This window comes from Vanacampus margaritifer, chromosome 20 (assembly GCF_051991255.1).
Source record: "Vanacampus margaritifer isolate UIUO_Vmar chromosome 20, RoL_Vmar_1.0, whole genome shotgun sequence".
Classification (NCBI taxonomy): Eukaryota; Metazoa; Chordata; class Actinopteri; order Syngnathiformes; family Syngnathidae; genus Vanacampus; species Vanacampus margaritifer.
In genome coordinates, this window is record NC_135451.1 from 12,835,261 (window position 1) to 12,852,450 (window position 17,190).

Sequence of the window (17,190 nt, forward strand, 5' to 3'; positions counted from 1 at the left end):
TATTGTTTATAAATGTTGGAAGAATTGGTGAATATGTCAATAGTTAGCCAATATTTAAACTATAAAAGTGCACTTTTGTAACGTCTCAATTTTTTTAGATTGTGATTTTACAATTTGTGTTGGCTGGGATAATCCATACTTGCACTATATTTTCAAAATGTGTCCATTCTCTTATTTAATTTCTCCAAATCTGCATCCCACTGCTGACTTGTCCTTGCTTAGTTTGGTGTAAGTGAGCACAGTTTAAGTCAAGCACACACATACAAATCAAGAGGCTTTTTACTAATGATTAACTGGAGCAGGTTGACCAAGCACGGAGTCTCAAACACAGGCAGGCAATCAGCACCTCTGACATCCTGGCCCTAATGTAATCAGCCCCCCCAAGAAGAGGTAATTGCCCTCATCCAGCACTGACAGCTTCACTGACATCTTCTGCTTCCTCTGGCCGGTTGTAAATGCCAGCGAGCTGTGCACCATCGACGGATGCCCGACATTCTCTCTCTTTGCGTCGTTACTTACATTCCTGCTTACCGCGCGGAAACATGCGGATGCGCTTTTGCTAATCGTACAAATGTAAATGGACAATTTTAATATTGGGAAAATAAAATAATTATCATTCCGATTAACTCTTTGACTGCCAGACGTTTTCAGAAACGGGTTGTCCCCAGTGCCAGCCGATTTTAAGCATTTTGACTGATCTTTCAAGGTCCATAGAAAATTATGTGTTTGGACTATGGAAACACACATACTACCAAATGAAAGATTGGACTCTCATCTTTCATCAGAAAAAAAAGTTAGTTTCTACCTTATTCCATTTTTGAGTAATCAACAATAGAAAATGGTTAGTTTCACCTCTGTTTTGAAACAAACGTCTTTTAACGTCTTTGGCACTCCTCCGTAGGATTTTACTAAACGTTATTTAACGTTTTTGGCAGTCAAAGAGTTAATGTAGAAAAAAAAGAAGTCAAGAACAGATTTTTTTTTTTTTATGGTTGCTATTGCGCACCTGACTTTGGGAACCAGGAGGCGATGCTGCACCATGAGCGTGTGACAGATGGACGCCATCATGGTGAAGACCTCCTCACTGGCCGAGTCCCTCCACACCAGGTTGAGCAGCGTGTTGGTCTGCTGCTTGGTGTCGAGCTTGCGCACGCATTCGTTGGTGATCAGCTGCACGGAGATGCGACTGTCATCCTAATTGGCGAGAGGGAAAAAAAAAAAAAAATGATGTTAGGTTGATGAGCGTTTTCGACGACGTGTGGATACGGTACCTTCATGGGCGGCGGGTGGACGTCGGCGTCGTCCTCGTCCTCGGAGTCGCTGCCCACCTCGGGCCGGCTGCAGCTCTCGGTCACGGGCAACAGAGGCAGGAGTGTCTGCAGAGCACTTAGATAGAGCAGCAGGCCTTCCTCTGAGAGCGAACCTGTCAAGACCGACATTTATTATGGGAATATATTAAATCGTAGGTAGACTCAACAAAACTATAAATGTTTTTGCTCCTATTTTTTATGAGATGAACTCAAAGATTTAAAACTTCCTCCACATATACAATATCACCATTTCTCTCAAATATTGTTTGCAAACCAGTCTGTCTGTGATAGTGAGCACTTCTCCTTTGCCGAGTAATCCATCCCACCTAACTGGTGTGCCACATCAAAATGCTGTGTAATGAAAACGGCACCTTTCAGAGTAGCCTTTTACTGTGGGCAGTCTAAGGCACACCTGTGCACTAATCACGGTGTCTAATCAGCATCTTGATGTGGCACACCAGTGAGGTGGGATGGATTATCTTGGCAAAGGAGAAGTGCTCACTAGACTGGTTTGTGAACAAAATTTGAGAGAAATGGTGATATTATGTATGTAGAAGACGTTTTACATCTTTGAGTTCATTATTTAAAAAAAAAGGGAGCAAAAAGACAAGTGTTGCGTTTATGTTTTTGTTGAGCATAGATGAGATAACAGCTAACTGAATGCATCGTTAAATTTGATGGAAATTGGTAGGTAGAAGGTTCAATAGCTACCTAAGCAGTTCTCTCCTGCAGAAAGGACAAAGTAAAATATCCAAGGTGCACGGTACTGAGCAAGAGGGGAAGAGATGACGGTCCCTTGGAAGGAGCTGAGGAAGGCCTCGAAAGGGAAGGCCAGCCGGGGGTCCGACAGGGCCGGGATGAAGAAGTGAAAGATCTGCTCTGTGAAAGGCGCCGAAATGAACTCCTCGGTGAAGGCGGCAAAGACAAAATGCCTGCAAGTCAACGAGCAAGGATATATTAAGATCATAGTTATGTTTAACTGGAATTAGGATTCTGAAGGGGGTCTTTGGACAAAAAAAAAAAATCTCCACTCTAAGAGGTTCCTGGAAGAAAAAAATTGGGAAGCAAATAAGAATGAAAATGAGGTGCAGACTTTATGATGTTGATAACTCCACTAAGTGACCACTCTATTATCTCACCAAATAGAGCTGCTTTGTGTGTCTCACATCTGGTAACCACCCCCCCCCCCACCACCACTCCCCTCCAAGTCCCATAATGAGCTGTCAGACTGTGTGTGTGTACACAAGTTCCTCTCACTCCCACCATGCTTTTCTTCAAAGAAGAAAAGGAGCCCCCTCGACGTTTGCTCATAAGAATGTCTCTGACTCAAGGCAAACAGTCGCAGTATTCTCCTCGTAGGAGAGCGAACATGACGTGAGCGTTGGAATGGGTGGGGGCTTTTACAGCTTGTTGTAAATTGACTTCACAGTTGACTCTAGGAGGTAAACCATCAAAAAAAAAAAAAAGGGAAGCCGTAGCTTGTCGTACCTGGCGCCCGCTGTGCAGGAGGAGTAGCTAAAGTGCAGAGGTTTGAGGATGTGCTCCAATAGTGTGCTTGCCAAGGGAACGGAAGGAGAGTCGGTGTACTCCAGACTAGGAGGGAGGCGGTGATTCACCAAAATGTACAGCGACCTGTAGTATCCTGAAAAAGAACAACAACAAAGGAGACGTCCAAAACAAACAGTTTACAGGATGGCTCAGCTAAATGGAGGCAGAATAAATCATATGTTATCTAACAGAATCCATAACTAAAAATGTTAAAACAATATTCATTAAAAAAAAAAAAACTGCTCCAAAGTGTACTCAACTGTCTTTAATATAGATCATATGTACTTATCTGATGTTATTATTATTATTAATTATTTTTTGTATTTCATTATTTTATTTTGCCCTGGTAATTTTATTTATACACAACATAAAATGTGTAGACAATACTTAATAATAAGGGGGAAATTTGGGGGGGAACACAATTAACCCCAAATAAAGTTCAGCTGTTTATGCAAGCTTTTCTATCACATTAATGGTGGAAAAAGTTTGGAAATTAATTATCTTGGTTGATTTTTTTTTATGTCACAAAAACCTGCCATTTAAAAAGGGGCGTATAGACTTTTTAGCTCTATCATAAAGTCCTAGAAAAAAAACATGCATGTGGTGACCATTTTGGTTGTTGACACTTACTGTACATGGGACTGTTGCTGCTTCCTTACCTTTCTGGATCATATAGTGCAAAATCTGCTCGACTGTTGACGCCACATCGTTGGCGTCGGTCAAGACGGGCAAGTAAACTCTCTCCGAGGAGAAGATTTCCAACATCCGCATGGGAACGGCCACGTTTAAGCTGTCGTCACCGCAGTTCTGCAGGAGTCTAACAAATATTGATTATATATATATATATATTCTTGAGATTTCAAGAATCAATTGTTTTCTAAATGAAAACTAGTAAAAAAAAAATTGGATTTAAGTAGTAATACTACCAAAAGTTTTACATTTATTTTGAGAAAAACATCTAGAGCGGAGATTCAACCCCTGAACCTCAAATGTGTGCGCCGTCATGCCTACATGATGTGCAAATATCATCATGACACTGACAACGTACCTGCAGCAAAAACCCAGTATTCTCTTGATCTGAAACATACACGTCTGCCTGTGCGGACCCACCAGTAGCTTGACAAACTGACAGTTGTGTTTCACCAGGTTCTGGCACAGCCATACCTGCAATAGAACACACAAGCATAACATTGGAGTAAAGAGAAAAAGAGAGCCAAGAGTAATAAAAAGCTGCGCTCTCACCAATCTCTGCGCATCCACACTCTGTCTGTAGAAAAAAATTAGCTGCCTCGACAAGAGACTGAGAGTGGGCGCTTCCAAAGTGTGCTGTGTCTGGTTGGCGCACTCGTCAAAACTTGCCCTTTGCATTGCGTACTGAAGCAAAATAGTGCAAAAAAAAAAAAAATCAAATTCAGACACAAGTTCATCTCACCATCATTTTAAGGATTTGAAACACACACACAAAAAAAATTTACAATCTAATCTTAGAAGAAAGAAAGTCATTATTTTGGGGGGAAAAGGTTGCCTATTTACAAAATAGCGACCCAAATACTTTCTTAGATTAAAGTTGTAGTATTTTGAGACAAAAGATGTAGTGTTATGAAAACAGTATTTTTGTTTGGACTGGCTTAATAACCTACCTGTCGTTTCAAGTCTTGGTAGCCGCGCACATAGGATTGAATGATGATGGCGTTCTTCAGTCGTTTTCTATCATCCTAAAACATGAAGGGGGGGGGGGAGACAAGTGAGACAAAAAGGCCGTAATGTAAAAACTTTTAAGACAATTTGGTTCGTCCTTTACAGGGATGACAGAATCAGAATCATCTATAGGTTATGTAGACAACACACTGCACAGTGTATTAGTCACCTCTCTTTTTCTTCTTTCTTCTTGAGTTCGATGCAACAGGGATGCTTTTTCTTCCTGGGAAAAACACACAAAAAGGCTCAATTTACAGTGAAGGTCCGGTGTATCACATTATATAATATACAATACATACCATGGAAAAACAGCAATATTTTGTAGAATTAAAAAAAAAAATAGCCAACTACCAAACCACTTCAGTGAAAGCAACTATTTGTACAAGCAATTAAAAAGTCAAATTTTCAAAATTATGAAGACATAATTCTTATATGACTGAACACGTTAGGTCAACCACCCACACTTTACCTTTTTACTTGCTCCTCCGAGTGACACCTTGGGTCTCGTCTTGAATTCGCCCTCGAAGCTAAACATTTTCACCTCTTTCCCATTGACTGTTGGCGATATTGACACTTATTTCTACCACAAAAAAAAGAGGACAAAATCGACGTGTAAACACAGGCTATTGGGTGAGAATTCTAAAAGTTGTCTGGCACGTAGTTGTAATTGACAGACACGCAGCTAATCAATCACACAGAACTAAAGTGTTTTATTTAAATCGTATTTGAATGGCACGTGTTGTGATTGGGCTTCGACCACACTGAGCTAATTGACTTCCTGAGCTAGCAAATGACTCAGCAAGCAGGCACAGAACGCGGCCGTCTACGTTTCAATAACAGAATATATCAAAAATTGAGAGAGATTTTTGTTTTTATTAGTGACACGTTCCAAGCTGTTCGACATGCGTGTTTGGGTAGCACGAGTTTAGTTGACGTTAGCGCCGGAGCTAACTCGCTAGCACAGGAGCTAGCACTCGTAAGGGGCTACCTTCACGGTGGGGTGCAAGCTATGGACGTCTGTTATAGCAACACGGAACGGAACTAATGGTGGTAAATTGACAGCATGTGGAACGGTTACCTTTGACTTGTGAGCGACGTGGGGGGGAGGCAATATTGTGTCGTTGTTTTAGCTGAATCCGAACGACTTGTTTCCCTCTGCCCGTAAGAAGTCAACAACACTGATGGAAAGAGGGGACCCGAGTGCTTCCGCTTCCCGTTGCGTCTGCAAACACGATTGGACGAAGACCGCGTCAATAATGACGTGACCCGCAAGGTGCATTCATGTAGCGTGTTAAAATTAGACTTTTTTTTTTTTTTACAAAGAGAAACAAAAAGAAACAGATGCAATCAGAACAACCGCAATTTTGTCATGCTCCCGAATCTAATGCTTAAAAAAAAATCAATTAAACGAGAGTTGAAATGTAACGCTCCACTGTTCCCCATTATAGATTGCTAAACCCAAACACTTTGAAGCCAAAATTTCCGAGTAAACAAGAATGCGTCACAAGACCACACTACTAAACAGCTAAAGGGGCATGGCATGAGGTGGAAAATATAGTATAATAGTTATATTTGACAAATGATTAAAATGTATTTTCATATTTTCAAAAAAGTTTATGTATTCCTTCCATTTTAAAAAATTACATGCATTTCACATGACTATTATCAGCACATGTTGTAACTCCAAATAAAGTTCAGCAGTTCTAGTATGCTTTAAAAAAAAAAATATATATATATATATATACATTCAAATGTTCCTTTAGTTACATTTTCCATATAGAGTGAGTAATCATTATAAAATTTAAAGTTAAATGAAGTTAAAATTTCATCCCTTAACACGTTAATGTAGCAATGTAATGAAGTGCCCGGTGAAAGTACATACAGTATACTGAATGTATTTATTTATGCTAGCATCATAAAACCCAACTCGCAATTGGTAGAATCATTGTCGAGTTGATGATTTTAACTGTTGCTTCAAATGGGAAAATGTCAATAAAAGGGACAGCGGGAATTGGCTCTTCAATTTGGGGCACATATGGCAATTAATAATATATCATCTATGGCTATTTGTCACCTTGATTTGTATTTATCTAATTGTCCGTGTCATTAAGGGGCTCTATTAACAGCTTTCATGGATGAAGAGGGGCTTGGGACCCCCGCACCACCACCTTTTTTTTCCCTCCCTTCTTGAATGTGAAGGAAAAAAAAGGAGGAGTGGCTGGGGTGGTGGTGTCATAAATCTGTAAGGGCCATTTGTAAATGGTTCCATATTTCACCGCAGCCTTAATAGAAATATTCATGCTGCATTTAATGAAATTAAAAGGAGAGAGGCGTATAGGATATACAATCATCTGATTATAAAAAAAAAACAACAACATAACAATAATAAATAATTTCATAAATACATACTGTAAAATAACGAGTTTATAAATACCAATTATAAAATTAAAAAAATACAGAAATATAAATGCCAAATGGATTTACTGTAACAGTAACACTTAGAGCAGGGGTCACCAACCTTTTTGAAGCTGGGAGCTACTTCTTGGCTAATGGTAAGTGCTGCCAGTTTTGAGACACTTCTGAAATGACAAATTTGCTCAAATTATGTTTAAGATTATGTTATTATTATTATTATTATTATGTTATTGGGTGTCAGCTAACTTGGCCACAAAAATTGGTCGACACAAAAATTTCTGCCTCAATCAATTCCAAAAAGATTTCTAGTGACATTCCCATTTATTATTTATGATAGGGGTGTTCAATACCACTTTATATATATATATATATATATATATATATATATATATATATATATATATATATATATATATATATATCGATATCAGTACGAGTATACTCAACTCTTAGACACCAATACAGATACCCCCCCCCTCCCCCGTCCCGCCCAAAAAAATAAAACACTGGCAGATAATTTTAAAGAAGCACCTATCACAATATACAATTTTTGTTAAATTGCATAAAATTTAAATTTATGAAAATGTTCTTCTAATTTCTTATTTTCTAGTTAATGATCATAAAGCGGCCACAAGAGGGCGACTGATATAACTGCCGTGAAGCTATAGGTTACCCAATTGGTACTCGCCCATGCTTAATTAATATGACCACACTGATAATGTTAAAGATATCTCACAATAATTTGGAAACAAAAATCAATATGCAACACTTTATTTCATTTTTTTTTTTGCATTGTTCACATTTTCAAATGATCAGTTATGCAACATGTCTGAAAAATCACAATGACCTGGTGAGCTCATTTTTGGAACAGGCCTGTATGCTAGTCATCCACGTTAATGCCCCCTACAGATTTTGTTTATAAATTTACAAATAAAAAAAATTATCTTGATATCTCTAGATAGATAGATAACAAATTTGGTTCAAAACCAAAATTGAGAGATTTTTTTAATTTTTTTTATTTAACATTGAAACTAGGGCTGTTTTTTTCTTCTTGCAAAAAATGAGTCATCCCATCACAATCTCTCCCTTCTCAACGTCATCGTCCTCATGGCGGCCGCTTATCATCAAGGTGCCCAATTAAATGACGATCCTTTAGCGGCAAAAGCGGCCGCTGACTTGTTGATTTCCCCCGAGCAAATAAAACGTCGGCCGTGGCGCTGACGAATGGGGCAAAACTAATCAGCTTTATTGGTAGACAGGTTAAGGCCAACGGGGGTGTCAATAATTCTCGCGGTGACCTCCCTCTTCCATTAACTTTAAGTGGCTTATTAGACCCTGCACGCTCCAATCCACCCCGCCGCCGAATCGCCTTTGGAATTGGGCTCATTTTGATACTCGCTTCTCGTTTTCTCTTTATTATTCTGTTTTGCACACATTGATAAGTGCTTCAAAATATCAACATTGCTACATGAGTCCTTCGGCTAATTTATTTAAACCACACGTTTATTACAGAGTGTGTTTTTTTTTTTTGGGGGGGGGGGGAGGGGGGGGGCAGCAGGAGCGCTTTCATTCAAATTTGCCTGTCGGCCTCCACCGCCTCTCGTTCGCACGTGCAATTTTCTTCCCTTCCGGACGGTTATTATGATGATAATAATTGCCGACTCCTATTTCCGAATTACCCCGTGTCTGCACTTTTCTTTAATTTGTCATCTAAATCCAATTGGAGAAAGTGACAGTTCACCTTTCAAGCGAGACGCATAATTCAGTTTTACGAAATGATTATTTGAACATTAAACCAGCCTTCAATATTAATTTGCCCACTATAAAAAAAAAACATCCCTAAATAGCTTATATCAAATTATTCGTTACACATTTTAAATCGCGTTGGAAATTCAATTAGTTACTCATGTGCAATACGTTTGTAGTTGTTCTTTTATTTGTATTGCATATTTCTCAAAATAGAGCGAAATGAGGTTCTGTTCCGTTTTCAAAACAAAAGGAAATCGAGGGAGAAATGAGACAAGTCAAGCATTTGAAAAAAAAATATCTCACATTTAAAAATTTTAAATCTCTAAAAAAAACAAGAACAAGAACCTAAAAAAAAATCTAACAATATATTAAATACAGCACATCGTTAAACATTATACATAGCTCATGTGTATACCAACTATTGTTAAACTTAATGAAAATGTTGCAAAAAAAAAAAAAATCATTTGCGCATGGAAATTCTATTGCCACAATTGTATCTTTTAAAATGTAATGTAATGTAAATATTTTATTTTCCCCCACTTTTCTTTCCCCATGTATGATTAATTAGAAAAACAATCATGTGCTGGGGAAAATGCATTTGATTAAGCAAACAAAAAAAAAGAACATCTTTTCGTTGTGATAACGCTTACAGTAAATAATGCACATATCCTGTGTATTTTGGCTGCAAAAACAGACATTTAAATGCATTGAGTTACATTTTCCAGTGGCCACGCTCCAATTTTTTTATCTAAATAAACTTATTTTTGTGCTCTCGTTACAGGAAAAATGCATACTCTCCTCTAAAGGCATTAGAATGTGTATTATTGAATACAAAAATCAAGAATAATAATAATTGAACATTAGTAATGTCTTATGCAGCCCAAAACAAATTAAAATGTATTTTATTAATTAAAAAAATATATTTTGTGTAGACAGAAAATATATTTGACACCTCGATTTAGACAAAAAAAAATCAATGTTGGAAATATTTGAACGTATTGCTATTTAAAATAACAATAATGACCAAAATACTAATATGTATCTTAAAAAAGGCGCCTCGGGTGACCTTGAGGGGTGTGAAATCCTTCCAAAGTGCTGCACTTTAATTCCTTAAACGAATATTAACGATGAAGCTGTTAAAGTAAAATATGGCGCCTCATTAGAATGACTTGACAGTGTTGCGCATTTCGGTTGAAGGTGCGTGACTGCATGCGAGCGCTAATGGAAATGAGACGCGGGGGCGGGGTTAGTTCTCCTTCCAGCCAATCATCTCCGCGGGACGAGCATTAAGTGTCACGCCGAGCTCCGAGCTCCCACTCCGGGTCCCGTCCCAACTTCGCGCGGTCCTCTCTCCCTCCAAGATGGAGAAGTCGAAAAACTTCCGCATTGACGCCCTGTTGGCGGCGGACACCCCAAAAGCGCAGACTTCCCCCCTGGCCCTCGTCACGACCCCGGGAAGCGGCGGCGCGGGCACCACCAACGCCGCTTCGGCGCTCAGCAACCCGGTGGAGGCTCTCCGCTCGGAGACGCCGTCCCCTCCACGGATCTCCGCCCACGGCCTCATCCCCAAGCCGGGCTTCCTGAGCGGCCCTCACGGCTTGGTGGGGCTCCACCCCCAGAACGGCGGCGGAGGGATCCCCGCGCAGGCGCTCTACGGCCACCCCATGTACGCGTACTCGGCGGCCGCGCTCGGCGCCCAGCACCCGGCCTTGTCCTACGCCTCGTACCCGCACGGTTCCCATCACGGCCACCACCAGCACCACCACGGCGGGGGGGACCCCATCAAGCTGACCGCCAGCACCTTCCAGCTGGACCACTGGCTGCGGGTGTCCACCGCCGGTATGATGCTGCCCAAAATGGCAGACTTTAACTGTGAGTATTTGGAATTAAATCACTATAAATTCTTAACACAACTGTAGTCAAGGGTAAGGACCAAACTATTAAAAAGATATCATAAAAACCTGATTAGATTACTACTTGGAACGAAGCCCTTTTGGCTCACAAATGAAATATTATGTACAAATTGGCATTGATGTTAACACTTAACGGGATGGACCAAAAACAAAAAACAAAAAAAAATGCATGTGTACTTAAGAAGTGAATTTCATTTGGCTTTACCACAGGCTTACAAGTCGCATACGTTTTACTTCTGAGAAAATAAATACATTTTTATCGACGTATTTATTTTCGCAAAAGTACTTTTTTCTTGCACATATTCTAGTAAAATGAAAAAAAGGAACGTGGAGTCATTGTTAGTACAAAAAAATATGTAAATATAGAAAATAAAAATGTTCATTTTAGCATATGCCAATAAATAGCTAAATCAGAGAAACTGGTTATTTTGCAGTGGTCTTTCTGTGCAAAAATAATTTTTATTTATGAAGGAATAACATCAAAACATGTCTCCAAAACTAGTCATAATCCTGCCATTGTCCTATAATAAAACAAATTGACTGTAACTGTACATTTCTTATAATAATTGCTATTTTGGTGGAAAAACACAATTTGAGCAAAGTGTACATGTTTCTCATAATAATACAGTAATAAACTAAATGTCTAAATTAGCCAATAAATTTGATTTTTAATTGGTTGGTCCAGTTTTGAACCGAAATGGCTTCCATGACTTCACTAGCCCTACTTTAATCTGCGTTGACATGTTTTGAATAATAACAAGAATACCAATGAGAGTTTCAGTGTGCTTATTTTATCATTATTATTATTATTATGGGCTAAAATGGTTCCAGATTACTTTATAAAATGTGTTGTTTACACAGTTCTGGGAGACATGTTGAGCCAAAATGGCTACAATAATTTATTCATCATTCTTGTAATGCATTTAACTACTATAGTACAAAATGGCTGCTTCCAAAGGGGAGGTTGTTGTTGTTTTTAATTTTTGTATCCATGTCTGACCAGGTAAATATATATATATATATTTTTTTTTTTCTTTTTTTTTTTTTGTTGTTTTGACTGGTTTGGAGATTTTTCTCGATGTGAAAGTCAGAAAATGTGTTGTCAAAGCAGGCTTTGGTATATCGGAAAAATTGACTATTTCCTATAATATTGAAGAAATTGCCCAATTATATCATAACTAAAATGTTTCAACCGCAGACCTATTTGCTTTAAAAAAACAAAAACAATGACCATTTATTTATATGTATATAATGACAAACATGTAGGTCAAAGAATGTTTTTTAAAAAACAAACCGTGGAGATGTTTGTACAGGGAAGCCAACGATGGCGAGCATACAAGGTGACACAGATAGATGATTTTTGGGAGAGGAACTAAAATGGACAGATAATGGACAGTGGGAAAGTGGCAGTGGACTGTGAAAGCCACAGTGGACATGCTACTTGCTCACCGGCGCACACTGCCCTTTTTGTCCACACTCGTTTCTAACAGATTTGGGTCAAATAAATGAGCCGGCGGGTAGAGTTCATCTTCTGTGTGGACGCTTCCAGACTCTGTGCTGAAGCGGAGGAATGATGAGATCACAGGATGAGGATGTTATAAACATTGGCGAGGTGCCTGATAGGAAAAAAAAAAGTTCTTGATGGTTTCAGAAAGCTACAAAGTTTGCACTCGAGAATTTTGCCTATTTTTGATGAATTTTTGTTTTAGACTATGGCTGGCTTTTTTCCGACAGTACTTCTATTGTTTGTGACCAGGGAGGTGAATTGCTAGTCCATGGTTGTTTGAAAAACAAAAACAAAACTATTATTAATATTGTTATTAATTATTATAAATATTAAATAATATAATTATTTTATAATTTTAAAAAAATGCACAAAATGGGACAAATTTGCACTTTTTTCACAACTCAGAATCATTCTAAACTTGTTCAAGAGACGTAAAACCTACAACACGAGGTTGTGTGTAATTTTTTTTTTTAAGGAATGAAAAATATCTAGAAAATGTTACGTTTTGTAATAATTTTGCCTCATCACCAAAACATTTTTGATGAACTGACTCACTTTACTGATAGAATCGGAATACTTTGTCTTTGGTCAGGATGGAGAATATGCAAACATGTTGTCATGTAGTATAAATAAAAAATAAAAAATTAAATTGGCAAAAATGTGAAATCATTTTGATGATGATTTTTTTGGGGGGAGTTTTTGATTTGCCGTGTCAGCTGGCTCGTGTTTCTTTGAGAATCTAGTATTATTTGAGTCAGGTGTGCGTGGTCGGGTTGTATTTTTTTTTTGTAAACATAAATGTAAAAACAATATGTAAATTTATGCATAACTTGGAATCATTTTGCCTAATTATTATTATTATATTTTTGCTGTCGGCTCAGAAAGCTACAACCTGTGGTTATGTGTTTTATTTTATAAATGCAAAAAACAACAAAAACTATATAATAGTAGATAACGTGGAATATTTTTGTTTGTTTATTTTATGCTTTTAATGCTCCAATCAGGAGTACACAACGAGGTGCGTTTGATTGGAGCACAAAACAAACAATTTTACCTGCACAAAATAGCAAACATTAAATTCATGATATTTAGTCCAATTGACCGTCGTGTTTTTTGGTGCATGCACAGCCCAGGCGCAATCCAACCTGCTGGGCAAGTGCCGGCGGCCGAGGACGGCGTTCACCAGTCAGCAGCTGCTGGAATTGGAGCACCAGTTCAAACTCAACAAGTATCTGTCACGACCCAAACGCTTCGAGGTGGCCACCTCCCTCATGCTCACTGAAACGCAGGTACCACAAAGTTATACTGTATATCCATATATAGTATTTATCATCCATGTTTTCTCCCTCAGTCCATCCTTGTCTGTCCAGCAATCAGTTGATGTTGTCTAGTCGTCTGTCTACGGTATCTGGATGCAACCAAAGCCAATTTGAATCGGAAAATTGGTTTTGATTTAAAGGATACGAGTCTAACCGAATTAAATTAACTCATTCACTGCCGTTGACGACTAAATTCATGTGAACCGTTTCTATTAGTTTGATATTTTTTTCATTTTATTTTTTATGAAAACCTAGATTTTTTTTATTGTACATTTATAACAGATATAAAATTATCATGTGATTAATTATGACTAAATGCCTCTTATTTTTTAATAATTTTTTTAATTAGGCCCGTCAGGCGATTCAATTTTTTAATTGTAATTAATCACGACTTTACTAGATAACTAACGATTAATCAAAAATGTTATATCTGTTCTAAATTTACAATACATTTTTTTTTCTAGTTTTTCATACTCTTGTTAGCAAAAGTGGAAAAAAATGTTAAACTAATAGAAATAGTTTAAATGAATTTTTGACGTCTATAGCCGTCAATGGCAGTGAATGAGTTAACGTCACGGGTCAGATTGATAATTGTGATTCACTTAAGGGAGTTCTTCACATTATCAATCTGGAACTTCCCTCGGCAGATCCGTCGGGGAAAGGCGGGACATTCTGTGCAATACTTTGAGCTGATTGGACGATGCGCCATCTTGTTGCACGTTTGCTTCGACCAATCACGGCAACGGATGAAAATGTCGTCTTTGGGAGAAAAAAAAAAAAACGCATGAAGCGCCTCTCACTGTTCAACGAACGAACAAGATGTATTCTCGTAGTATTTATGAACAAATAACGCGATAATTCAGCTCGCTAGCAAGGTTAAAATCAAAATCGTTCCACTTCTATCGAGATACGTATTGAATCGAAAACAAACGTTTACAGTACTGACAAGGTCATTCATATGCACTGTACGCAAAATGACAAACTCGTTGCATCACAACCCGTCGAAACGAGTCAAATCGTTCGACGTTGAAATGTTTGCTCGGCACAAATTTTTAACTTTGTTTTCCACGTTGGCTTCCCCCCCAAGGTGAAAATCTGGTTCCAGAATCGTCGCATGAAGTGGAAGCGAAGCAAGAAGGCCAAGGAGCAAGCGGCGCAGGAGGCCGAGAAGCAGAAGGGCGGCAAGGGCGCGCACGGCGGCGACAGGGCCGAGCAAGACGGCGACCAGTCGGACTATGAGGGCGGCAAGATGACCACGACGACGGGCAAAAACGGCAGGATACGAGACTTGAAGGACAGCGACGACGAGGGCGACCGCTTCCTCTACAACTCCTCGGACTGTTCCTCGGATGATGAGCGCAATCGAACCTGCGACCTCAGCCCGCAACCCTGAGGGGCGGGGGGGGACTTTGCATGGAAAGCCTTTTTATCATTGACATTTTTATGAAAAGAAGATTATATATGATGAGGAAAAGAGGTCAAACATAAGCAAGGTGTCGATTAGGGTGTCACGATTATTTTGCGGTATTGATACGATGCATCACAAAATGGGTAACACTCATTTTTCATTGAAATGAGGCCAATTCTTAATACGGTTATCACTACTACTTGGACTCTCTATGCAAAAACTGAGTTTTTTTTTTATTTTTACATCATTCCATCTGCTTTGACAGCAATCATTTTGTTTTATGTTGGCCTTATTATAATGGGGGGAAAAAAAAGTTCTGTTTATTTTTCTATACTGTATTTATAAAAGAAAAACAAAACGCATGCTAAATTGTGGTCTCTCGGTGCAAATAAATATTGTGCTTCTCTCTTTTTTTTTTTTTAATATGTGTGTGTAGTACATGTGCGTGTGTGCGAGTTGTAGCGAGGGTTTGATTTATGGCGCAGGACACATGCAGCCTTGTGCGTTGACAGGCCGGGGTCATGGGAATGACTGTTAATGGCGCTGTCGGATGTGTGCAAACGTGCCGTGTGAGCAAACAGCAAGAAGAAGAAACATTTCGCGCCACACCACCAATGGACTCGCATTGAGACACCCTGTTAGGGGAAAAAAAAAGCACATGGCATAACTTTCTATTGAGAATCAATTGGTGTTTATATTTGGGGTGATTTGAGAATCAAACATTAAAAAGGTAAAAATATGTTAATATTAGGAGTGTCAAAATGAATGCATTAATTTGGAGTTAATTTAAAGTTCCTTTAATGGCACAAATTTTTTTTATGCGCGTTCACGTCAAAATTAAGCAGTAATAAACTTAATAATGCATATAATTGTGGAGACTGGGGTCGAGTCGTATTTTACAATTTAAAAAAATGTGCAGAATTTCACAAGTTACTTCATATTAAAGATTAGATAGCTCTTAATATGAAAAGAAAAATACCACTGAGCTGTCACCAATGTCGTACAAATGCCATTATGCCATCTAGCGGCAGAAAAAATGACCTCAACAAATCAATATCACACTGGATTTTTTTACAGTACATCTATTTAATTTTAACTAAATTTTATGAATTATTATGAAATTACTTTATCAATGACTAAAATATGCAGCCATATTTCTATTTGTTTAACATTATTTTTTTTTACTTTTATGTTAACAAAAGTAATAAAACTTAGGAAAAAAATATTTTATTGTACATTTAAAACAGATATAAAATTTGCAATTAATCATGCGTTAACTCTTGAAGTCATGCGATTAAAAATTCTAATCGCCTGACACCACTAATTAACTCATTCACTGCCATTGACGGCTATAGACGTCAAAACTTCATTTGAACTATTTCTATTAGTTGAAAGTATTAGTATGAAAATTTTGTTATTGTACATTTAGAACAGATTTAGAGAGAGTTAACGAGTGAAGTCATGTGATTAATTACAATTAAAAATTTTAATCGCCTGATGCCCCTAATGAAAAAAAGAAAATAACCGATTATTAAAAATTAGGGGCATCAGATAATTATAATTTTTAATTGTAATTAATCACATGACTTCAATAGTTAACTCACGATTAATCACACATGTTATATCTGTTCTAAAAGTACAATTAAAAAAATTAAAGGTTTTTATACTCTTGTTAACAACAAAAAAGGTGAAACTAATAGAAATAGTTAAAATGAATTTTTGACGTCTATACCCGTCAATGGCAGTGAATGAGTTAATATAAATTTCTTAATGGTCATAAAACATGACATGAATATAAATTCTGATTTTGAAAACATTAATTTTAATTAATTCATCTGTATTTATATAGTGAAGTACTGCAAAAGTTTTTTTTTTTTAATTAATTAGTTAATATTTTTTTTAATTAATTAGTTAATATTTTTTGGGGTTAAAATATTTTACATACAATATACCTAATTAAGTATGTAAGTAAGCCTCTTTGGTGTCCTCCATTTTCTGCCATGTTACTAGTAAATGTTATGTACAGTGAATATTGTGCCGAACATTGATTTGAAAATCAGTAATTTAATCAAAATTGCAACACCTGCCAGAAAAATGGCACCACAACAGGAGTGTGTAGACTTTTTTTTTTTTTACATCATCCACTATAAAATAATTACATTTTCGACACCACACCTTCAAAATAAATGTCTACATTTCTGTTCCGCCTTCAGTCGGATTGCTGCCGCAGTAAATTCAATCATTTTGTCCCAGGCTGTTTAAGTGAAGGACCCGCGTTTATCTCCTTCGTCGTGTTTGCATTAGCGACCGCAGATCCAAGAGT

General features: G+C 37.7%; 2 protein-coding genes across 2 annotated transcripts in view; one reads left to right on the top strand and one right to left on the bottom strand.

Moving 5' to 3' along the window:
• Window positions 1-5,772, bottom strand: part of ube3c (ubiquitin protein ligase E3C) — a 28,800-nt gene extending 23,028 nt beyond the window's left edge. The window contains exons 1-11 of the mRNA XM_077554838.1: window positions 5,635-5,772; window positions 5,026-5,136; window positions 4,726-4,779; window positions 4,499-4,573; window positions 4,101-4,232; window positions 3,907-4,022; window positions 3,518-3,675; window positions 2,799-2,952; window positions 2,022-2,242; window positions 1,272-1,423; window positions 1,007-1,194 (exon numbers count right to left, since the gene is read on the bottom strand). Coding sequence (XP_077410964.1) covers window positions 1,007-1,194; window positions 1,272-1,423; window positions 2,022-2,242; window positions 2,799-2,952; window positions 3,518-3,675; window positions 3,907-4,022; window positions 4,101-4,232; window positions 4,499-4,573; window positions 4,726-4,779; window positions 5,026-5,091 — 1,316 coding nt within the window. The 5' untranslated portion in view covers window positions 5,092-5,136; window positions 5,635-5,772. The remainder of the gene's footprint in view (window positions 1-1,006; window positions 1,195-1,271; window positions 1,424-2,021; window positions 2,243-2,798; window positions 2,953-3,517; window positions 3,676-3,906; window positions 4,023-4,100; window positions 4,233-4,498; window positions 4,574-4,725; window positions 4,780-5,025; window positions 5,137-5,634) is intronic.
• A 4,213-nt stretch (window positions 5,773-9,985) lies between these two features.
• On the top strand, window positions 9,986-15,018 carry mnx1 (motor neuron and pancreas homeobox 1). Its single transcript, XM_077553687.1, has 3 exons — window positions 9,986-10,592; window positions 13,269-13,429; window positions 14,547-15,018. The coding sequence occupies exons 1-3, from the start codon at window positions 10,082-10,084 to the stop codon at window positions 14,850-14,852; spliced, it is 978 nt and encodes a 325-aa protein (XP_077409813.1). The 5' UTR covers window positions 9,986-10,081; the 3' UTR covers window positions 14,853-15,018.
• The last annotated feature ends 2,172 nt before the right edge of the window (window positions 15,019-17,190 follow it).